The sequence below is a fragment of the Rasamsonia byssochlamydoides genome (assembly GCF_041956645.1).
Source record: "Rasamsonia byssochlamydoides strain NRRL 3658 unplaced genomic scaffold VTN77scaffold_20, whole genome shotgun sequence".
Taxonomy (NCBI): domain Eukaryota; kingdom Fungi; phylum Ascomycota; class Eurotiomycetes; order Eurotiales; family Trichocomaceae; genus Rasamsonia; species Rasamsonia byssochlamydoides.
The window spans coordinates 235,673-259,231 of record NW_027192403.1 but is presented as its reverse complement, the minus strand read 5'-3'; the positions used below and the strand labels follow the sequence as shown (position 1 = coordinate 259,231).

The 23,559-nt window shown below is 51.2% G+C and overlaps 7 protein-coding genes across 7 annotated transcripts; 5 read left to right on the top strand and 2 right to left on the bottom strand.

Moving 5' to 3' along the window:
* Positions 1–233: 233 nt before the first annotated feature.
* On the top strand, positions 234–1,367 carry VTN77DRAFT_2965 (uncharacterized protein; the record flags this gene model as incomplete). The annotated part of the gene is made up of 1 exon (XM_069418862.1): positions 234–1,367. The coding sequence occupies one exon, from the start codon at positions 234–236 to the stop codon at positions 1,365–1,367; it is 1,134 nt and encodes a 377-aa protein (XP_069279023.1).
* A 286-nt stretch (positions 1,368–1,653) lies between these two features.
* VTN77DRAFT_2964 (uncharacterized protein) lies at positions 1,654–2,602 on the top strand (the record flags this gene model as incomplete). Its single annotated transcript, XM_069418861.1, has 2 exons — positions 1,654–2,496; positions 2,588–2,602. 2 exons carry the CDS (start codon positions 1,654–1,656, stop codon positions 2,600–2,602), a joined length of 858 nt encoding a protein of 285 aa, XP_069279022.1.
* Positions 2,603–3,507: 905 nt separating this feature from the next.
* VTN77DRAFT_2963 (uncharacterized protein) lies at positions 3,508–6,288 on the top strand (the record flags this gene model as incomplete). Its single annotated transcript, XM_069418860.1, has 1 exon — positions 3,508–6,288. The coding sequence occupies one exon, from the start codon at positions 3,508–3,510 to the stop codon at positions 6,286–6,288; it is 2,781 nt and encodes a 926-aa protein (XP_069279021.1).
* A 488-nt stretch (positions 6,289–6,776) lies between these two features.
* VTN77DRAFT_2962 (uncharacterized protein) lies at positions 6,777–8,311 on the top strand (the record flags this gene model as incomplete). Its single annotated transcript, XM_069418859.1, has 2 exons — positions 6,777–7,965; positions 8,043–8,311. The coding sequence occupies 2 exons, from the start codon at positions 6,777–6,779 to the stop codon at positions 8,309–8,311; spliced, it is 1,458 nt and encodes a 485-aa protein (XP_069279020.1).
* A 1,789-nt stretch (positions 8,312–10,100) lies between these two features.
* Positions 10,101–13,493, bottom strand: VTN77DRAFT_2961 (uncharacterized protein; the record flags this gene model as incomplete). The annotated part of the gene is made up of 4 exons (XM_069418858.1): positions 10,101–12,487; positions 12,556–12,774; positions 12,842–12,913; positions 12,974–13,493. The coding sequence occupies 4 exons, from the start codon at positions 13,491–13,493 to the stop codon at positions 10,101–10,103; spliced, it is 3,198 nt and encodes a 1,065-aa protein (XP_069279019.1).
* A 4,886-nt stretch (positions 13,494–18,379) lies between these two features.
* On the top strand, positions 18,380–20,094 carry VTN77DRAFT_2960 (uncharacterized protein; the record flags this gene model as incomplete). Its single annotated transcript, XM_069418857.1, has 5 exons — positions 18,380–18,464; positions 18,532–18,588; positions 18,781–18,885; positions 18,945–19,163; positions 19,265–20,094. 5 exons carry the CDS (start codon positions 18,380–18,382, stop codon positions 20,092–20,094), a joined length of 1,296 nt encoding a protein of 431 aa, XP_069279018.1.
* Positions 20,095–21,160: 1,066 nt separating this feature from the next.
* On the bottom strand, positions 21,161–22,664 carry VTN77DRAFT_2959 (uncharacterized protein; the record flags this gene model as incomplete). The annotated part of the gene is made up of 3 exons (XM_069418855.1): positions 21,161–21,987; positions 22,044–22,234; positions 22,309–22,664. The coding sequence occupies 3 exons, from the start codon at positions 22,662–22,664 to the stop codon at positions 21,161–21,163; spliced, it is 1,374 nt and encodes a 457-aa protein (XP_069279017.1).
* Positions 22,665–23,559: the final 895 nt, after the last annotated feature.

The following is a 23,559-nucleotide window of genomic DNA, read 5'->3' as shown; positions in this document are numbered from 1 at the left end:
GGAAGGAAAGGAGGGGGATACACAGGTAAATTCAAAGAGAGTGACGTTTGTGACGGGAGAAGATTGCTTGTCTATTTATTTATCTTGATATCGAAAGAAACAGTCTAGATTCATATCCGTATCTTGCTGTTATCTGTTGCTGGTTTATATAGGGAATTTTTCCTTTCATCTGCCTTGATTGCTCTTGCATCAATCAACTCAACCTTACTCACCTATAGAGTACAGCTGCTACGATGGCTGACACCCACCGCGCCATCATCCTCCCCGCCGTCAACGAGCCCCTCTCTCTCCAATCGGTGCCCACTCCCACTCCCCAACCCGGCCAGGTCCTCGTCAAGCCTCTGGCCGTCCCCATCGTCGGCTACACAAGAGATGTTCTCACGGGGAAACGGCCCTACCCACTTCCAGTCCCCTTCACGCCCGGCGTCTCGTCCATCGCCCGGGTCGAAGCCACGGGGCCGGACGCAGTCTCCCTGAAACCCGGGCAGCTGGTCTACGTCGATACGACGGTTCGTGCTCGGGATTACGCCGCAGGAGAGAAAGGGGCCTGCATCCTGCAGGGCTTCATGGCGGGCACGACCCCCGAAGCGCGGCACTTGGCCGAGCACGCGTGGAAACACGGCTCCTGGGCGGAGAGGCAGATCGTGCCGCTGGAGAACGTGCACGTCCTCGATGAAGAGGTCCTCCTGCATCAGAAGGGATACCGTCTCAGCCAGCTTACCTGGATCAATGCCCTTCTGGTGCCGTACGGTGGCTGGCTCGCGGCAGGCCTGCAGCCGGGCGAGACGGCGATCGTGTGCTTTGCAACGGGCCACTTCGGGGCCAGAGCGATTGATGTCGCGCTGGCCATGGGCGCAGGCAGAGTCGTTGGCGTTGGACGGCGCATCGAGGCGCTGAAGGCGGTGCAAGCCCGATATCCAGCCGGCAAGGTCTCTGTCGTCGCCATCACGGGGAACAAGACGGCTGATGCGGCCGCACTCCGCGCAGCGACACCCCGAGGAGGTGCAGGAGCCGATTGCTATCTTGATCTGTCGCCTCCCATGGATCCCGCGCTGGCCTCGAGTCACATCCAGTCTGCCATTGCGGCGCTCAAGGTCGGGGGTCGCGCCGTGCTGATGGGCGGGATTGCGGACAAGGTCTCCCTACCTTACGGCGAGCTGATGTTCCGGAATATTACCGTCAGGGGCAACTTCATGTACGGACAGGATGCCCCTGCGAAGCTGATCCGGATGATCGAGAGTGGGAATCTGTCGCTGGGACACTTGGATGCAGAGGAATTCCGGTTTGAGGAGTACGAGAAGGCGATTGATGCGGCGGCGCGAGAGAGGAAGGAGGGAAGCCAGGTCGTGCTGAGGATTCAGGAATGAAACAAGTCAAAAAAATAATTGCTGCCACCATAGGAAAAAGCAGACTTCATTTCTAGGGATAGATATCCCTAACACATATTAATACCACCCTACAAAGACAGTGTCCCAAATCATCGCTAATTGCTCATAATCCATTTCGGCACCTAGCATTGAATTGGACATATTAGTAGATTCTGTATGACGAATGAAATCGAAGAGTGCCGTACGACATCCAACCTCTGCCTCTTCATCGACTCTACCTGCCCAGGACAGAGATAGTATTCAACTCTGCCTCATCAGTGTCATCATGTCCTGGGATATCCAGACTGCCAGCGAAGAGTGGCTGATTAATGTCACTGAGCGTGTTGAACAAGAGAAAGGACTCATCGGCGGCCTCTATGAAGGAAATCACGTTGTTCAGCTGTCAGATGACATTGCAGTCAAATACGGAAATGGCGTGACCTCCGCCGAGGCCGCAACGCAGCAATTTGCGTCTGAGCATCTTGATCCTAACATTGTTCGTGTCCCTCGAGTATATCGCTTTTTCACGGGTCCTCCTCGTCCAGACGACTGGCCCTGGCCCAAGGGCTATCTATTTATGGAATATGTTTCCGGTCAGAACCTCCAAGACCTTGATCTTTCCGTCCACACGGATATAGTTCCTCGTGTGGCAACGACCATTGCACATTTGGGACAGATCAAAGGGGGCAGTATTCCAGGCCCTGTTGGCACTGGCAAGCTGCGAGGGTATCTTTGGGGCGACGACGGCACGAAAACGGTATTCAATTCTGTCGCCGATATGAATGCCTGGATCAACAAGCGCCTTGCGCTTCGCGATCAAGCTGTTGATCTCTCCCCGCACCAGCTCGTCCTTTGCCATATGGATCTTTGCCGCAGGAATATGATCCTAACCAAGAAAGAACAAGCCCATGATGATGATGACGCAGAAGCTACAATCTTCCTTGTCGATTGGGACTTCTTTCCCCGGTTCTTTGAAGTCGACACGCTGTCTTGTCTCAATCCTTACGATGCTCCCTATATGGAACCTCTTATCAATGCAACGAAGAGATTGATCAACTTGACGGAGGAAGAAGAAGAGCTGATTGAGTCGATGCTCTTTGTTCGAGCAGCTAGTTTGCTTTATACATTTGTAAGTCCCCGGCCTTTGGCATCGAGATGATCTTTTGAGAAGAGCATGTTTGCTTGATTGATATATAGCACCGCTAACGAAACCTGACCAGTGGCGAAACGGATGAGAGTAATATCATCCTCACACCTGATACGTTTAAAGATCTTCCTCCTCTTCCTCCCCTTCCTCCTCTGCCTGACGATGGGACTTGACAGGTGTAGCGTTTCTAGTAGATAATAAAGACTACCTAATCAATACAAGAACATATGGTGTGGAGAATTTCATAAGGAATATATATGAGTAGGCAGTCCGCCTGGAAAGTAGATCATAAACGTACTTACTTACATGTATACAATAGTAGGTAGGCCTCGGGGCCAAGAGTCCAGGCGTAGAATCGGTATTTTCTCTTCGAAGTTCAAACCAGTCAGTGGAGTGAAGCGAGACCTGTAAGGCTTAATTATTTAAAAAAATGGGAGTATGGCATTTATTATATCATAAATGATAAGTAGCAATAACAAAAAATCTAGTTGCTATTTTTTAACCATTATTTACTCCGAAAATTTGTTTCCAGAATATTATATAGACTAAATTTTACTAAATGACCATAAGAGTATAAAAAGATTTTCTATCAAAGATTTAATTCAATAAATATCTGCCAAAAGATACTAAGTACAGGACTCTATATATTTTGTCGACAAGTCATTTAATAAAACAAGTTCAGGGAAAATGGGAGGTGCACTGTAAATTGGAAGGGTTGATCAGGTGATGTTGGTGACAGCCGTCCGCCAGGCACATGACTCGGCTTGCGGCGCCGGAAAATTTCCAGCTCTCCGAAAGTGTTCATTTTCCTAGACAGCGTGAATGGGACCGTTTCGTCCTGTCGAACCACTCTTGCATGTCCTCAATTGTGGATTCTTATCGCTCGTTTCTCAGTTTTTCCTTAATTGTTCAAATTCATCCAATTGACCTTTCAATGCACTGCCATTTCATCTCCTGTCGTTGAGGTCTCCCCGCGGTATACCCTTCCTGGTCATGTTATCCAGGCGCGCCGGGGCCGCGACGGTACCCTCCAGGAGCGCTCTCCGAGTGCTTCGCCGATTAGCATTAGCGGGTTCGACAGTCGGGGGTGCCTGTACGATTGCGACCATCACCTACGATGTGCACCGCCGTGTCTGCCTCGCCGAGCGCATCATCGAGAACAAACGGACCATTCAGTCCTCCACCCCGTACTACGATGCCACCTCCGCAGCCAGAAGACTAGCGCGGATGATGGAAGCGGCGGAGGGAGGGGAGTTTATGGGTCTAGAGTCCTTGAAAGAGGACGGCTGGAAGAGGAAATCCTCCGCCCAGAGCGAGACGAACGGTCGAGAACAGAGCAGTGCCAGCTCGTCCGGCAGAGACCATAGCAGCAATGGTCCTACAATACCCAACCCCATCGCACCACTCTTGAATCCTCCAAGATGGCCCCTGGAGCGAAATATTACGGGAACCGGTTCCAAGATGACAGCGCAAGTCAACGTTGCAGACTCACCAACCGAGCACAAAGGGCAGGACAGAGATACGTCCCAAAGTGAAACAACAACTACGGACTCAGGGTCTGATACGGGTGCTTCTAGAGATCCAGTTTCTTGCGTTGAGACTATTCGTGCTTTGCTTGACCGTGGCCGCATTATCGAGGCGGCGGAGGTGTTCCTCGAAGCCCACCCGCCCTCTTTGAGAGGACTATCCTCGGAGAGAAGAGAGCTCGCATTGGCCATTTTTTACACCAATTGCAAGGAAGGGAACGTCTTCATAGCAAGGGACATATTCGAACGCCTTGAGGCCGTGGACCATGTTTCGCCGCGCATGTGGAAGGTGTTAATGGTGGCTTTAGCCCAGAGAGGCGCTGTTGAATCGGTGGCCCGACTCTACATGCGTTACAGGAACACCATGACGTTGCCGTCGTTTCTGATCGACATCGTCCTGAGATCTTTGCTCGAGTCCCGTAGACTCCGAACAGCAAAATGGCTGATGTACGGAAGTATCAAAGACGATCGCGATTGCGGCCTGTGCGGCCTGTTCCTGGCTGGACTGTGGAGGAAAACCAGAGACATCGATCTTCTCAACACACAGTTCCAGAAATTGCTCTCTTTCCTTCCTAGGTTTGGGAAGCAGCCGACGGAAAAGCTCTTCAACCCGGTGTTGAAAGCATATGTGGAATTTGGCCGGGTAGCCGATGCGGAGGCCCTGGCAAACGATATGCAGACGAAATACGGTGTTCCTCTCAGTTGTCGAACGAAGGGTCTGCTGGTGTATGCCAAGGCACTGGCCTGTGACTGGGATGCTGTTGAGCGTGGTCTGCAGGAGATGCACGATCTCGGGTTGACGAGCAATCGGGTGGATTTCATACGGATTTTCGATCGGATCTTTCTGGAGTACTGGGTGGCCCATTCGGGGACCGCTATTCGGGACTTCTTTTTCCGCTGTGTGGAGAAATACTCGATCGTGCCTGATCGAGTTCTCTACCAACATGTTCTGGAGGCTTTCGTGGAGAAAGGCGACATGAACCTGGTCGCGGAGTTGTCCCGTTTGGCGCAGGATCGCGAGTGGAAGATTTCCTTCGATGAACAGAAGTTTCTGGAAACGATCCGCAGTCGGCGGCACGCACGCGAGAACAGTCCCGCGGGCTTCTGGCAGATGCTCCAGGCTGCTCGAGTGAAGTACGGACAGTCAGCGACCTCGCAGCAAATTCTGGGATATGATCCACGCTCGGTTCCCATTCCGGAAGCCAACCTGATGCCTCTCATGCAAACCAAACTCCCGTGGTACGAGAGGACCATGAACGAAGTGGTACCATCGCGGACTGCGGATCAGTTTCAGCGACTCGACAAGCAAATGAGTAGTTATATGCATGCCGGCAACATCGGGGAGGCCCTGAAAGCCTTTCGGAACGCGAAAGCGGCGGGTTTCCAGATCAATCTGGTCCATGTTGAAATGGCGGCGATCGCGACGCTTGTCGAACATGGTCTTGATGCGGCTCGAGCGTTGATTGAAGAGGAGTGGAAAGGGATCCGCCACCATGTGCCTTTCTTCCCCTTGTTTTTCCGTCAGGTCACGGAATGTGAGCCAGCGGACGAAAGCGAGGTGATCAAGCTGGCCGTCTTTCGCTTCTACAATCTCTGCTGGGAGACCCCGAGGTTGCTGGTGAAACACCACTTTATGATCTCCACTGCTAGGATGCTTATCAAAAAGGACCAATACGAAGCCGCTCTGGATCTGCTGAAGACCGCGTACATGTCTCGCTGGGGCCGACGCGATAAATTCGACGGTACCTGCATGAAGATGTTTGTTCGTGCCTTCGCGGGGCTCGACAGGTTGAAGGGAGTGCGGTGGTGCATTTTGACCGGCCTCGCGCGGGGATCGGCCCTGAACAAGGACTTCGTCGTCGAGGTGCGTCGGGTCCTGGCCGCGCGAAGACTAAAGTCGAAGCCCCTGCCCGCGCCACGGGCGAGACAGCGTGAACAGTACCTCACGTATCTGGACTTTCTTGCCGATCTCCTGGAGAAGAAATGCGAAGGCATCCCCGAGATGCTCGAGCTGCGGAACAATCGGTCTCAGAAGATCAGGACTCGCAAATTGCATGAGTGGCCGGTAGCCGAAGACCGGCTCCGCTGTGACTTCGCCAGTGTCAGGCGCATCGTGGAGTATTGGGACGAAGAGTATGAGTTTGAGAAGCTGTTTCGCCGGATCAACTCCAATCCCAAAGTCGTGGCGGAGCTGTGGCAGGAAAGCAGAGTCTTGGGAGAGGGGGATTTCTTCGTCGATGACTTTTGATTAATCAAGAGATTGGACTGCCTCGCACGTTTTGGCTTATCTCCCTTATATTGACGAGGAATGAAAATACCCTTTCAATTTACTGTACTGTACTGTGCTGTACTGTATATAGACGGAATCTGAAGCTTAGTATTCTATACCTACAGCTAGTATTTCCACTGTTTACTCTGTACAGAGGCAAAGTAAGAAAACAAAGAAAGAAAGAAAGGAGAAAGAATGGAGAAAGAATGGAGAAAGAATGGAGAAAGAATGGAGAAAGAAAGCATCGGGAAGCGATGAGCCGGGCCACGTGCTCGCGTACCTGACATTGCCTGACATTCACATGCTTGACCGTCACGCCACTCCGTGTCCGCCAGAATTAATTTCCCCAACCCAATTCATTTCCAATTCATTTCCTCGTAGGCATCGTCCATCACCTCTCCAGGGTCCTAACATGCTGCAATTGCTCGAAAATTTACCTCACTGATCAGCCAGCAATTCGTTTCCATATGTCGTCCACTACCACCACCACCCCTGACACGACCTCCGCGGCGGAACCCGATGTCAAACTCCGCAGCGACGCCGAGAAGCGGAGACGAATCGACCACCAGGCCGATGTGGTGATTGTCGGCGCTGGCATTGCTGGCTGCGCCTTAGCTGTGGCCCTGGGGAGACAAGGACGGAGTGTCTTGCTGCTGGAAAAGTCGCTCAAGGAGCCCGATCGCATTGTGGGCGAGCTGCTGCAGCCCGGCGGTGTCCAGGCGCTGGAGCAGCTGGGACTGAGCGACTGTCTGGAGGGCATTGATGCCATTGCCGTCAAGGGCTACGATGTCATCTACCACGGCGAGCATGTGCAGATCCCATATCCCAAGGACGGGCCTTCGTCGCCTGCCCTCGAGGGGCGGTCCTTTCACCACGGCCGTTTCATCATGAAGCTGCGCGAAGCCGCCATGGCGAACCCCAATGTGACCGTTGTCGAGACCACCGCCACCTCTCTTATAACCTCTCGTTCGAAGGAAGTCATTGGCGTCGAGTGCACGACCAAGGGCGTCCAGGAGTGCTACTTCGCGCCCCTGACGGTGGCCGCGGACGGATACGCCTCCAAGTTCCGCAAGGACCACCATCCTCACACGCCCAAGGTCAAGTCAAGATTCTGGGGCCTCGAGCTGATCGACGCGGAGCTGCCGATGCCGAATCACGGACACGTGGTGCTGAGCGACAACCCGCCCGTGCTGCTGTACCAGATCGGAACGCACGAGACGCGCGCCCTGGTCGATATCCCCGAGAACCTGCCGTCGGCGTCGGTGAAGAACGGCGGCGTCAAGGCCCATCTGCGGAATACGGTGCTGCCCTCGCTCCCGAAGAGCATTCAGCCGTCGTTCCTCGCCGCCATCGAGAAGGGCGCGCTCCGATCCATGCCCAATTCCTTCCTCCCTCCCGCCACGAACAAGACCCCGGGTCTGATCATCCTGGGCGATGCATTGAACATGCGACATCCGCTGACGGGCGGGGGGATGACGGTGGCCTTCAACGACGTGGTGGTGTTGCGGGATCTGTTGAGTCCGGAGAAGGTCCCGACGTTTGCAGATACGGACCGGGTGATGAAGCAGATGTCCAAGTTTCACTGGAAGCGAAAGAGCTTTGCGTCAGTGATCAACATCCTGGCACAAGCACTCTACGCTCTGTTTGCAGCGGATGGTACCTCCCCTCTCTTTCCAATCACTCTCTTATACGCTGTCGACATCTTAACTAACTCATCTTCTTCCTGCATACAGATCCCAAACTCCGCGCCCTCCAACGCGGCTGCTTCCGCTACTTCCAACTGGGCATGATCAACGGCCCCGTCAGCCTGCTCGCCGGGCTCTGCAAGCAGCCCATGGTGCTATTCTGGCACTTCTTCTCCGTCGCCTTCGTCTCCATCTGGGTCATGTTCACCGAGGCGCCGCTCTACCGGTTGCCACTGACCATCTTCCAAGCTGTGGCCGTCTTGTGGACCGCCTGCGTCGTCATCTTCCCGTATATATTTGCTGAGATGAAGCGATGATATGACCGAGAAAGAAAGGTAATAACAAAAGTAATAATAGACTTGATGTATGCGTTTGTACCCTATCTTATCTTACCTTGTTCTTGTTTTGTCTTGCTTTTATCTGAACAGGAATGAAGGGATGGAAGGGAAAACAGGGACCTACCTAGACAGACCAGACCAGACTTTTCATAGTCCGTTTTTTTTTTTTTCGTAATATTCTAATCTTGCTTGCTTGTTTATTTCTTTCCTTGTTTGTTTGTTTTTTTTTTTCTGGGTGATATACCTACATACATACATGCATGCATCATATATGATACATACATAGATAGGTGAATAATTCTTTGTCGATTTTTTTCTTTTTTTTCGACGTTGGTTCTTGGTTTATTTATTCCCTATATTTATCCCTGCTTTGGGACTTTTTTTTCATTTTTTTTGTCCCTGTGTTAATTAATTAATTAGTCATCTCAAGTCAAATAGATGGATGGATGGATAGATAGATAGATAGATAGATAGATTCTGTCATATCATATCATTATCATATATCATCTCGGGCATTGTGAATATGAATCAGGAATCAGGAATCAGGAGAGGTCGGTCTGTCTGTCTGTCTCTCTCATCTCTCTAGAATAATGAGTGAAGGCTATATATATATATAGCGATGTATGTAATATACAATACAAGTTTTCGCATTCGCAATCGCAATCGCATTCTTGCATTCTGGTGTCCTGTCTTGTATGTACATACATTACTGTACTACGTCTATCTAGTCAATCAATCTGTCTGCATACTGGATTTCAATCGCCTACAAACCGAGCAGACAACGTTACTTCTCTTTTGGTGACTTTTTTATTAATTAATCTTTTTTAATTATTATTTTCTACCTTTCCTTTCCTTTTTCCCTTTCGCCTTTCTGCCTTGCCTGCCTTTCATTCATCCTCTCTCTAGATACATTCATTCCATTCCCAATCCACATTCATCATTAGAATGCGCTGCTGCAGTCAATGAATCGATCGATCAATCAATCAGCCAGTCAACTAGGGAAGAGCCCTGCTGACCGACTGACAGGTTCATAGAGTAGATACGTAAAGTACAAAACGGTGTGCAACATAGAGAGAGGTTTGTGGAATCGGGTTGAGAGTCGTCTTTTTCCGGACTTGTCCCCTGAATCAGGGAATTTCCTTCCTAGCACTGCAACCTGCATTTCTGCAAAGTGCTGGAGGCGGCACCCTTCACAAGGGTACGTCCACGTAGTGGCTCTTCTCGGCACCTGCAAATGGCAACGACTCAACCTCAACCCAACCAACACATCTCCTCAAACCTAGTTACATTATCAAAATCACCAAAACAAAGAAGAAGCCCGAACCCAGTCAGGGCAAGGTATTTCGCCTGCAATGCAAACAACCTAGAACACGCCTTCCGGAAAAGTGCTCGCCACCGGCCTGTATGCAGTAGAAGATCGCGGAATGGCTGAAACGGCAAAATCAGAAATAACACAGTAACAAGTCCCAACTTTGAAAATCAACTGATGGTATATTTTGCTTGAACCCGCCAAATGAATTTTGCAGACCTTGTAGTACAACCATCATCACAGCATAACACGCAAAGAAAAAACAAATTCTGAACAGAAAAGAAAAGAAAAGAGAAAAGAAAAGAAAAAGAGGCGCCCCGCTTCTGAATATACTGAAAGGCTAACAGAACGATGAACGGTTGCAATAGCTCGGCGAAGTCTTTTCTCGGTACCTTGCCACTCCCCGGTAAGGTAACGCTGAACATGAAAGCTGTAAACAAACTCCTTGGAGTACCATCTTTATCCACCCTTTCTCATGGACTCATCCGCTGGAAGAGGCTCCACTCCATTGACATGGTGGGCTTCTGCTGTAGATTTGGCGTGCCGTTTATGCTTTCTCTTTGTGGTTTGCCAACCACCATTTGCACTTGCAGTTCCTGAATCCCGTCCTCCAGACGCAGGAGACAAGCCGTCAGGCTTCCGTGGGAGTGAAGTTGGCTGCGGGTCTTTCCGATCAACGGCATTTGGAGACGAATTTTGGGTTGCCTCCTGCCCACCCTTGGGCTTCCCTTTGTGGCTGATGCCGTTTACCTTCTCCGATTCGAAACCATTCAGGCGACGTCTCGCTGTTGGGGATGACGTGTCAGACCCGGTATGACGATTCGAGCCTCCTGTCGTGCTATGCTTGTCCCGTGTGGTAGACTCTTTGGCTGGCAATCGTTCAGCAGTCTGCCCCTGCTTAGCCTTCTTCCCTTCTGGCGTCGATGGTGACTCGGCATTGCCATCCAGATTAGACACATGCAAATTTTGGAATTGGCTGCTCAGGGCATCGGACCTTGCATCCTGCCCATTCATCAGTGCCTTATCTGCGACGACCTGGCTATAGCCTTCCTGGTTCTGCTGTGGTGTGGAAAAGTGGGGGTCCGATTCAAACATCCTCGGTTCTTGTGAATCCGCTGACAACCCGTCTGATGTTCTAGCAGGCGTATCCCACTCGAAGTCATCCTCATAGTGGCCGAATTTGTCGGAGTGGTCTCGGTCCTGGAGGGGCACAGACCCATCTATTATCAAGGGACCGCGATCATGAGGAGGTGTTGGCCGGGATGCAGTCGGTGTTGGAGGGGACATGTCCTGGGTATTTGGCACGGACCCGTGATCGGACAGCGAACCAAATGGCTCGGGATAGACCAACCCAGAAGAGCGATATTCCGGCACATTTGCAACGAATGGTGATATGGTGGGAGCAGGTAGAGACATTGCCATGAGGCTCTGATGGTAGGCTTGTTGCTGAGCAGAACCACCAAGATAGTACCCGACGTATTCCGACGGCCGATGTTCATCGACCAAGGCGGGTGGAGAGAAACTAGGGAGCCCGTTGGAGAGGAAGCTGCTGGATTCACTCTCGCTCGGATTCCCACCAGGCGAGCCTGGCATGAAGCGCTCTCTCGAGCTCTGTGAATTTTCGCTAGGCTGCGGTGGTGAGTAAAGCGGGGTAAGATTCTGCATCACTGGGGAGTGCACAGATCTTGCAGGCTGAGAATGTGAGCGGAGTGAGCCTCCCGGGGACCCGTTTGCGCCCGAGGGTCGACGAGGATTACGACGAAGATCCGGAACGGCGGCGGTGGCAGATGGCGACGGAGGGTTTGTATTGCTTCCCTGGACGCCGGATACAGAGACCGGAAAGTAACTAGGGCTGTAAAAGATCGGTTGTCGGAGGGAAGACGTCAAGGGAGGATGATTGACCGTTCCAGCTCGGGTTCGAGAATTCTCGTCAGCATGAACCTCAGGTTGGGGAAACGAAAATTGGATCAAGGGTTGGCGGATGAGAACCGGAGGCGGCCGCCCGGTCAGCAAGGACTGATTGTGAAGTTGCATCCGGAGTTCTTGCTCCTGCGCTTGGAGGATCTGGATCTGCTGATACAACTGATCGTGTAGTAGGAACTGCGCGTGTTGTGCCTGAAGAGTCATTTCAGGGGTCAATCCAAGGTGATTAGGACGGAAGTTATTATTATTATTATTGCCAGTCCTGTTGGCAGCGCCGGATGTCCGACGACTGTTATTATTTCCCCCTCGTCCATACTGGTTTGAATGTCTCGCACCACGGCCACCTCCTCGTCCGCCCCGGGAGGAAGGATGCGATGGAGTTGGCGCCAAGATGGGTCGTGGTTGTGGTGGTGGTTTCTCCCAAACTCGCTCCTCCTCCGGAGGGAACACATACTGCTCGCAACACTTTTCCAAGTCCGCTTCAGCCACGGCCTTGAACGCCCTTCGAAGTTCCATGTGGACACCTCGAAAAGAAGTGTCGTCCGCAGTGTTCCCCAGATTTCGGGTCGTATTGAACGGTTCCTCGACACATAACCGGTTATTTTGCAACAGGTGCCAGCCTTTGCCCTCCTTGGATATCAATTTGCCTTCCCGGACCGAAATCACATGCTTCTCGTAGTCGAACTCATGGCCATAATAGCGAAAAAACTGAAACAGCAGCTCTGCCAGCGATTGTTTATTTTTGCGCCCGAAGCCGACCAGGGAGTCCATGTTGTCATCAAAGGAAACCTGCACCCCATTTGGTGTTACCCGCTGTTTGTGAGGGCGTGTTTGGAGGCTCGGCAAGATAGGAGGGTCCCTTGTCTGTAGGAAATTAATGATCATGCAGATCCATGTGTAGGAACTTAATGTACCACCGAGAGCTAGAATACAAGGTCAGTGACGACGGAGCAGGACTGGTGTTGGATAAGATTTCAATCTCCAAACATACCTGCATCATTTAAGACCCTCCGCTTCGTCCAGTACTTTATGATCATGGCCAAGGGCCGCACCCGCTCATCAATGTCCACATAGGTCCGGATCATGCGTGTGTTCTCCAGGGCCAATGTGTTATTTACATTCATGTCACATGCCAACTTTAACTCCGGGTCCCAGATTTTGACAATAGGCACTTTTGCGTGAGAAACACACACGACCCGCTCCATGCCATCTGGTGCAGAACATGTCAGTCAGGGGCTGGGCAATAATAAAGGAGAAAACCAGGAAAGGAGCCTCACGATTTGCCAAAACCTCAGCCAATAAGCACACATGCTCCAGCTCCTTATATGGCGTCGTGATGCAAATATCCACTGCCTTCTAGTGAGTGATGACATTCTTCTAGCCGCTCTCTACCGGTGGTTAAGACATACCGTCCGAGTCACTGGAGCAGAGCTTATTCCCTGATGAACCAAACACATGGACCTTGATATCATTCCCTGGCCACTGTTTGTTGAAAAGCTTCTCCAACTTTCTGACCAGTTGCCGTCTCCGATCGTCACTCTCGGCTGACGGCAGTAACCGATCATAAAGCTCTCCCATCTCTCTGTTCAGCTTTTCCTCCTCTTCGGGACTGAGCCGTTCCTTCAATCCGACCTTCTCCTCCGGTAGCAGGTCTCCGCCGAGACTGTATGGCATCCTCCGGCGGAAAAATGCCATGCCCGTCTCATACTTGCAGCCTCCGAGCGGTTTCCGGTAGGACGACAAAGGATTCGTCTCCGATTGGGTGGAGTGCGGTGATGTACTTCGGCGGCGTGGAGAAGGGGATCGCGAACGAAAGGAGAGTCCGCGGGAGTGCTGATAAGGTGTGGAAGGGAGGGAGTTGGATTGCTGTGACGCAACAGAGGGTCGTAGAGGCATGTCGGTAGATGCATCGGTCGGGCGCCATGCCATGGTGGATGGCTGCTCCGACGCTATCGGTGAGATGTCACCTGGACTCTGAGAAGTTGTATGATTCCCATGGGTAGATGAGGTCATCCAGTGAATCCAACGTTGCAAGACAACGTTGGCCCCTCAGGGAGGGTTGATCCAGCAGCGGGCAGCGATCTTGGGGGTATGGCAAATAGACGTCTAACGACACTTGCAATTTAACGACAGTATCGTGCACCAGCTGTCACAGACGCAATAGAAGGCAGTGCACTGCACCACAGATCAAATATGTGGGGAAAAAGCGAAATCTAATGCGGAGAAAGACGTTAAAAACGGTCGGCGATATATGGAGATGGGGAACAGAAGAGTTCGATGCACAGTGAGGTAACGGGCAATATGGTCGGCAAGAAAAGAAAGAAATATTGATCCTAAGTAGAAAAACAGTCAGAAGAACTCTGAGAGAGACGTATGCTTAAAAACCAGCCTGCTTTTTTTTTGGAGGTTATCGGGATGTCGGCACTCAATGTTTCCCTGACGATCCTCCTACTGCAGGTAAAGGGGAGAGGCTAAACCCACGTGAGAGAGAAGGGCGCAAGAACAACCTGAGCAGTTCTCTGTGTAGGTCAATCCGCACAGGAATGCTCCAGCCTGGGGTTGGTCACCAAATCGTGCAGTGTAGAACAGCTGCAGACGAGCTTCGGTGAGGGCAACGTTCAGTGTCCGGTTTTGCCCCGTTGAAGGGCTAGGTTCAAGCAATGTGACAAGCGCCGTCCACGAGGTAAGTGTCCCGGGCCCGGATATCAACAGGGCACGGGGGCGAAACCTGCAGGGGCTGTTCAGCGGAGATAGGCACGCAGGGACAGGAACGAGGGCAGAAGAGGTAGATGGTGATTAGGAGGGGGAGAATGCGCAAGGATGGTGCTGTGAGTGGTGTTCGTTCTGCGGCCTGCAGTCTGTGCAATTTGATTTGATTGAAATGTCAGCATGGGGCAGGAGTGCCATTAAGTTACCTCCGGCGCTGCAGAACGCGGCAACAGCAATGAGCAGTGATGCCTCAGGCAGAATCAGGCAGAAGCTGTCGACACATCTCCAGTCTCCTAGTCGACAGTCTCCATTGCAGTCCTTATGTTTACGCTATGTTTATGGTGCTCCTTGTATGTACAGTCCTATGGCTGTCTCAGGGTGTACCTTTGTTGCAGAGTATATACCATCCCAATTATTAATACAGGATTAATACGGAGTACAGGAGACACACTGCAATACGACGTAAAGATGCCCATCATCTGATTACTTTATCTCTGGATAACCATCCTCTCCTTCGAGTTTCATGACAAAGGCCTGGAATACTCGTCTGATTGTTTGAATGCAGTCTGCCTTCCGACCTCGATCGAATTATTCCGGGCTGCACGTTCTACCCGCACGTGTGCTGCGTCTCCGCCACGAGCTGGTAGATGGAGAACACAGACTCCAGGTTCTCTTCAAAATGCCAGTATCTTAAACAGAGGTCTCTTTGATTCTTTGTCAACCAAGTGTCAGCATGGCATTTCTTGTCTTTTCCTTTCTTGCCTACATATGTACTGTAAACCCATAAATCACTCACTCACTCATTCTGTGCTATGTGACCTTGACGGCTTACAGCTGCCATACCCTCCGGTTCGTCCTTGTATACAGCGCGGGGCTATTTTTAGTGAGGGGCCATCCATCGACCGAATGGTACCCTGAATTCTGGAGGTATGCGCTAATTGCCATTTATCCCATTTGATCTGCCCTTTTATCACCGGTGCAATGTGACGGTGGCACTGTGTATAGTAGTGACATTTCTTTGCGAACCTGTTGGAGGGGCTCTCGTCAGACGCAGATGACTATGACAGGCTGATTCCGTTCATGATATCAAATTATCTGGCCTAGAATGCTAGCTCGATGTCTTGAATATCAACAGACATATCTATGTCATGCAATTGCGTTCATCGCAGAATCAGAAGGAGATGAAGTAGGTATATGTCATCATGCAGAACTTTCTCCACTTGGGAACCTGCCTAATTGACAGATCCTATGAAGCAACTCAATATATATTTCCTGCCTACGGTGCTAGTACCATGGACGAAGTACGGGGTGGAATGCTCAAGGTTCCTGATAAACAGCTTGGTGATGAATGATCACCTGACAGCAACAGACCGAGTTCCCAGGTAAGAGATTTGGCAGACGTCTTAGCACATTTAAATTCTTGCTTTGTACATACATAATAAATCAGGGTTGAAGGACAAGAACAAGATGAATCTCCGTATACAGATCATGATACTGAGAATATCCTAAGAATAGCCAATGTCGGACATCAGACCAGGATCTACAGTCTACTCTTGTAGCTGAGCTCCAAATGACTATCTAAAAACTATAATCCAGATTGGCAGTATTGTGGAGTTGGGACTTTTTTTATTTCTTTTTTTTTTTCGGGTTAAGAACTTAAATGCCCTTGAGACTTGTAGTCTGTCTACTCAGATAGCCGGGTATGCGGCGACAAAACGTTGATCGTAGTAATAAATAGTCAGGGATTGCTCGTTGGACCCATCTACCGATCTTGCAAACGAATCAAGTCTGGGGGTTGCTGCTGCTACCAGGGTCCTTAAAGCTTAACTGATAACTTATGCCTGAGGTAGATGACGAAGGCAGTGGGAGATCTATATCTCACTACATGAACAGCAATGCAACAGTAATTATGTCATGAGTGGAATGTGTTTGGTTTTCCACATATCAAAGAACTTGCATTCAAGTGGAAGAGACTATGTGACTTGCTGACCTGCTGTACTGTAGACACAATTGAGGAGCGAAATATCAAGTCTGTTTCCGCAATACTGAGTATTGTTTTCGGCCGTTCAGTCGTCAATGTAGTATTGACAGTCTTTCTGTTCGATAGTTAATCGATTATTAATAGATCTTGAATCAGTGCATGACGGTACTGTGATCCATAGAATAGAGTACGGGAGGACTTGGCGCATCGTTGACCGAAGAGGTTCGTTAAGATTGACAATTCTGAATTAATTCCGAGGCTAAGGAGATTAGTGGAATCACCCAGCCCCACTGTCTCCTGAGCAGCCCGACCTGAAAAGCCATTCCAACGTCCTTCCCCATGCTTTGGTTTGCCTTAAGCGAACCCCAGGATCGCCTTCCTCATCGTAATCGAATTCTCGAAGGAGCGGCAAAAGATAATGAAACCAAGGGGCTGGTGAATCGCTGGTGAATCGCTGATCGGCGGGACCAGGAGAAAAAAGGGCACGACGGCTAGACGGGGTTCCGCTTAAAAGTTCAGGGTCATCGCACGGATCCCAGGACCCGTGCCAGTCCGCTCCCGGCGAAGCCTGCCAGAGTCAGACTCACGAGAATTGATTCTTCAAAGGCAGCAGACGTCAATATGTTCTGAAGAAGTTGTTGAAATGGATTATTGAATCGAATTGCTGCTTTGCATTCCCATATAAGAATTTCATGGTGAATGCGACATGAAAAGCACAGATGAGCCATCGAAAAAAAAAACAGCCGATGGCACACCGAACAATAAATATCAAATACGATTTTCGCAAGCAATCTTCATCTAACTACACTTTACAAACCAATCGAGACGGTCTAGAAACCCTCAACAACCTACGGAGGACTCCGGACCTAAAATTAATGATATCTTTACGGTTCCCCGGAGAACTCACCCCCAGCTCGGACCTCCTGGTCTTCTTCAGTCCTCACACTCGGTGTCGACCGTTTGACCACGTTGTGGGATGGTGACCGGACGCTAGAAATGCTAGCTGATACCCAGCTTCTCCAAAATAATAATTTCCGGTAACCGACCACCGCAGACCTCTCCACTCTGTGCCAGGCTGCATCCTCCCCACTGCACAGACCGCGCGTGCAGCCCTCGAACGAGAAAAAGATTCGAATTTACTTTCGCTGCCTGAGTCGCCCAGTTTTGCATCCTCATAGAATCAACACGCACCGGTAGTGCGCAGATGGACTGAACAAAGTTGGCTGCAGAGTGCCAATCGTACGCGTATTCAGTTGTGCGTACCGTTAGCAAGGCCGTAAATAATAACAAGAATAATAATAATCCATCAGAACAGAGCAGCTGGTGGCCAAGGCACCAAAGGGGAGTGACAGTGTTGCAGGAGCAAAAAAAAAAGGCGACGGGCCGGCGGCCAGCGATACGACTCCGAAGTCTCCATCGCCAGACCATGCCCGACTGAGCCAACGCCCACCACTCTGTGTCTCGCTCTCTCCGCGGCTAACAGTCCTGTCTGTCCTTTTTCTTCCTTTCCTCCTCGACTCCCTCTCTTCCCTTCCCCCCCTTCTCCCTCGTGAGAATCCCTTGTCCTTTTCCCCTCTTTCTTTTTCTTTCCTTTCTTTCCCCCCTCCCTTTTCTCCCCGGCCCTTCCGGTCGTCCTGTGTCGAGGGACCGTCGCCCTGCGTCTCCCGCACTGCCTCGATTGTCCATCGTGGTAGGAGATCCCTGAAATTTTTCGAGAGGTCACGCTGTTTCTCTAGTGAGTTACCACCCACCTTTCCTGTGCGTTTCTCGCTGCCTTCTTCTGCCGATGCCTTCATCCGCTATCGCCAATGAGGTGATCCACTGCCGTCGAGTGCGTAGATGGCCGAGGGGAGAAAAAGTACTGGGTGATGCTGCGGCCACCTTTCTCCTATGTCATCGCCATCGCCATCGGCCTCCGTCGGGCATCCGGCAACCCAGCCTCGAACCCCTTGTGATCATATCTTTCAACCCGTTTCGAAGTTTTTCTCCCGCCTTCCTAACGCTTATCATTTTGTCGTTCTAGGCCTCCCGACTCCCTCGAACGGACTGACGCTCCTCGTCCTCGACCCCGGCGTCTGTTTTTCGTCTGAATCCAACCCAGACGGACTAATACCAGTCGAAGGTCATGTCTTCATACTATGACCCTCAATCATGGCAGACCCCCGTGCGCCAGGCGTCGTGGGAACAGCCGGTTCCTCCGTCCCGGTCAGGTATGTCGGCCAGCATCGAACGGGCGATTCCAGGTTATCGAGAAGTGGAAACTAATTTAGGGAATAGGAACTAGCTCTGCCTCTCAACGCGAGGAGCCACAGGCTTTCGCCTATCAGTTTGATGGTATGGACACAAATCCGTTCTTTCCTTGCCCTCTGGTCGGCAATCATATTTTGTGGCGCAGCTGCTTCGGTGGTCGATGAATAATGATGGTTGTCGATAAATTATGTCCTCGATCAGCGATACACCTGTCTCCCATCTCTATGTGCCAGGAAGAGTTCGGATGAAGTTCCCGCGCTAACTGTACTCATGCAGAGGTCGACCGCGCGATCGACAATCTAGTCAAGAGCGGGAAACTTTTCACGGTTCCACGAAGAGATTCGATGCCCATGATGATGGGTCGTCACTTTCCGGATTACGGTATGGATTTAGAGAAGAGCCTGCATCTCCCAGACACATTCTAACTAAGTCTTTTCAAGATCCGCGAATGATGGGCATTCCCCAGCGCCACCATTCTCTCAGCGACTTCGACCCTACTCGTATGCATCCGGCAGCGGGTCTTCAGGGCTTCTATGCCGCCCAACGCTTCCAGGGTCGTCCGGCTGAGACGGAGCAGATGATGCAGGCAAAGCGTCGAATGGCAGCGCAACGCGAGCGGGAGCTCCGTAACTACCACCAGGAGCAGCAGTACAATCGAAGTATGTGACGAGTGTTGCCTTCTTTTTGTTGTTTCTCTTCTTGTGTAACAACTTCCTGCGTTGTATATTACAGAATTTTAACATGGTTTTATTTGCAAAAGGCCTGCTTGCCGAGATGTCGGGAAACAAGTCCGACCGTTCCTTGAGTCCCGCTGCGATGAGTGAGGAGAGTCGCCGTGAGCTTCTCGCCCGCCAGCATCGCGCTCTGTATGGCAATGACAGTCCCGCCTTCTTCCCTCCGGGTGGCTTCAGTGATGACGGCCACAGCAACAGGGCAGAGAATGCGACCAGCGGTACTCCTACCTCCACTACAGGCGGAGTTCGCGGACCGTCCCCCCGGGGTGTTGACCCCTTTGGTCTGGGACAGAACCAGGGATCGAACTCTGCTGATGGCATGGGCCAGGGGGCGACCGCAGGCTCCTCTGCGGCGGGTCGTCAATCCCCATCCCGCGCCAACAGCACCTCGTCCCCTAGCTCTGGCGCCAACCCATCCTATAGTCTCTACGATAGCAATGCGGAGCAGCCTGTCACGTCGACGTCGTCCCCTGGCGGTGGTGCCGACTCGCCTTCCTCGCGGCAGATGTCCTCCAAGACGGCCACCGCTCCTATCGGCTCGGTGGGTCCCATCGGCTCTCGCCCATCTCAGCAGACGGCTACCAGCCAAGCTCCCAACCAGTCCATGAACAAGCGATCGACCACCCCATTGACGTCGCCGTTGGGCTTTGGTTTCGCCCCCAATGAGAGTGCCAGCTCTGCGGCGCCGGGCAATGAGCGTTCTACGTCCTCTGCGTCCAACCCATCGATCTCCGCCCATGCTGGTGGTGCCGGTGGCAAGGAGAACTCCAACCCCGTTGGACTGGGCTGGGGTAACGGCAGTGGTGTCTGGGGCTCGAAGAACTCCCTGGGTGTCCAGGCTTCTGTCTGGGGTTGACTGCATCCTCATTTATCGTCTTATTTATTTCTGCGTTATACAAGACCGTGGCGTTGAGAGAGCATTGGAACGGAACTATTCCTGATTTCGGCATGTCTTTTTGGTTGAAAAAGCAAGGTACATAACATATGAGAGGCCGTTGAGAGGATCGTTTTGAGCCGTCATCGGTTGGGATGTGGAAATATTCGGAGCACGGTTGGTTTACTGAGTCGTTGGCTTGGCTTGGTTGGCTTGTTGGGTCCTGGAGGAGTTCTCATCCCCATTTATCGTCTCTGGTGCATCTGTCGATTGTCTTTCTCTTGCCTGTTGGATGTTCATACTTCTTCTTGTCTCGGTGTTTGTTTTTTTTTTTCTGTCTGTCGTTATTGAGTATTGGGAGAGTTCTGGGCCTGTGGTCACCATTGGCGCGCGGGACTGCTTCTGGGTGTTTTGTGTTCGGTTTTTCTTCTTCTGGCAGGCCTTCTAATTTACCAGGATTCGGGAACAAAAAGGTAAAGTGGTTACAGCGGTAGTGGGAGGCATCGGTACAGGGAACAGGGACGGTCTGGACCAACAGACCAAGCAAGTTTTTTAGTCTATGGGAGTTTATCGTTTTGGTTTGTTATTGCAATCTGTTGTTTGCAACCTGCTCTTCTTTGATTTTTTACTCGTCCCATCTCATGATAATTGTCAGTATGTATGCCCTGTTTCTATCATCATCTATGGCGGTCATCCATCATCATCCTCTTCATAAGTCCCTTCTCCCAGCACTGGCCAGGCGTGAGATTTGTCGACATCCATCCTTTGAACATTGTTGGCATTCTTATTGTATGATATGGCATATGGTGTATTACTCTTCGTTCTCAACCTTTGTTAATGGTAGGCTCGTGCTACCTGCCTCCCAGTTAGGCAGGTGGGTTGAACGAGGTGGGGTATTTAGTATTGTGAGAGGGGTCTGCCCAACCACGTTGACGGTCAAAGCAACATTACTGGTCGGAAGTCTGCTATTCTATTTGATGTCATTTAATTCTTTGCATTTCTTATTATATAATCTATCCATTATTGACCTGACAGCACTAGACCATCTTTATACGTTGGTGGCTGCATCCGGAGCATGTCCTGCCTGCGCTTGCGCCTTCTGCTCGATCCTCCTCTTGGCCGTGCAGAAGCCCGAGACGCCCTTCTCCTGGTTCCGACCCAGCCAGGGCTTGCGCGCCTCGCCTAGGACCCGGCGGCCGAGATAATAGACAAAGTGACCGATGATGATGAGCACAAACGCGATGGGGTACATCCAGTGTACGTGCAGGTGGAACGCCTCGAGGCCGATGATCACACCCCAGAAGTTGCCCGTCAGCAGGGAGATGTTCATGAAAGCGGCTGATGCCAGGCGGAAGATCAGAGGAGCGGTCGAGTAGAAGAGTGCCAGGCACAGCGTATAACCGACGAGGTATCCGGCCACCTGGCCGTTCCAGGTCGCCGCCGCGAAGGAGGCGCGATCAAAGATAGCGGCCTGGACGCCGTTGATGATCATGCCCCAGAACGCCAATTGGCCGATGACCTCGTACATGGGCCGCTTGCTGACGAAGTATTCCTCCACGACGTTGGAGAGGCCGTAGAAGGTAGAGGAGAGCAGGGCGAACAGGTCGCCCTTGACCTGGCTGCCGCTGGAGTAGTCGCCGCCGTTGGCGCCGGTGATGTGGTCGGACGCGATGAGCATGCCCATGCCGCCGATGCAGATGAGAATGCCCAGGATCTGCGTGTAGTGGTAGCGCACATGCAGGAGGGTGAAGGAGATGATGACGACGACGACAATGGCCCAGAAGTTGATCAGCTGGGCGCTGAGGATGGTGGTGTAGCGATAGGCCAGCACGACGAAGTAATTGCCCTCGACATCACAGAAAGCGAAGATGATATCTATGCCGTCAGCTCGACATCTAGCCGCATCTTCGGGAGTGCTCTTCCTTTCTTACATTTCCAACCATCCTTAAGCACGATCCGAGCCCAGCCCTTGAACCCGTACTTATAGATCGTCACGGGGGTAAAGACGAGGTTGAGCAGGACATAGTTGAAGAAAGTCTGGAACGCAGGAATCGACGTGCCCTGCATCGCGAGAAGAGAAGTGAAGGTGCTAGTTGAAGTGTTGAGGATTGCAAGAACCTGGCTGAAAGGGCGTCAGCTGTATTAACTCGCATATGTATGTCCGTAGCAATTAATTGGGGATATAGTTCACCATACCCAAAGATAAGAATGATATAAAAATCCTTCGTCCGGAAATACGCAAAGAAGCCCTTTTTGCTTGTGTCGATCTTGTCGGCTGCAACTTCGACGTCGTCGGAGTCGTCCGCGGGAGAAGCGCCATTATCATTATTTTTGTTAACAACATTATCATCGTTATTATTATTATTACTGCCCGTTCCATCGTTTTTAACGGAGGTGCTCACTTCCGCAGGCGAAGGAGCAGAAGGAGACGAAGGGGAGGTGGTTGTGGTAGTGATGGGCTGTTTGGCATCTGCTTCTGCTGCCAGTGTGGTGGTGGTCGTCGTCTCGACGGTGACGTTGACCGTGTCCTTGTTATTGGTGTCGACGGCCATGGTTGTCGTATGTCGTACAGGACATGCAAGTCAGTCGAGTCGAGTCGAGTCGAGTCGCACGATTGATTCTTCTTCAAGCCGTGATGGTTGTGAGGTTGTGTAACAGCGTGCGCGATCGATGGATGAGATGCGATGCGATGTAACTACTACCCCCACGCAATCGATGACCAACAGCAGGAGACGAAAATGAAATTACAATTAAATCAACGAGGAAAAAGAAAGTAAACTGAATTGATTGATAGGAGCTTTCGTATCCAAGATGAGCGCAAAGCTCCTGAAGTCGCTCACTGGGTTGGAAAGGATGGCATATACAAAAAGAGCCTGACGCTGACGAAGAGAAAGAACGGAGGGGAAGGAGACAGACGACAATAAGGGCTTTTTATTCTTTTCTCTTTCCGTCTGTCTTTCCTTTCTTCTTCGTTCTTCTAGACCTTGACTTTTTTTTTTCTTTTCTTTTTTTTTCTTGTTTTAACGTACTTGGCATGCGTCAGTCCGTACGGAGTAAGGTTAGGTAGATAGTGTGTTCTATGTGAGGGGCATGAGCCATGTTGATGAAGGGGAAAAAAGCCAAATCACTCGACTTTGCTTTGTTATTGGTTCAATTAGGTCATTTTGACGTGGGATGGGAGAGACGGACAGACGGACATGGTCAATGCTTGCATCGGCCATGGTTAGGTATTGGCATGGTACAAGCCATGGCGACGATGCTGTCAGTGGCATAGATGATAGAGGTTGTTGTTGGGTAGTGTGGTTCGGGTTCCAGGGCTCGTTGCAACCTTGTCTCGTCCTGTCCTGTCCTGTCTTGTCTCGTCTGAATCTGATACGATTACCCGTCGATAAGCGGCCAGAGCGCCTTTACCGCGGCGGGGAAAAAAAGTCGAAGAAAATATCCCGT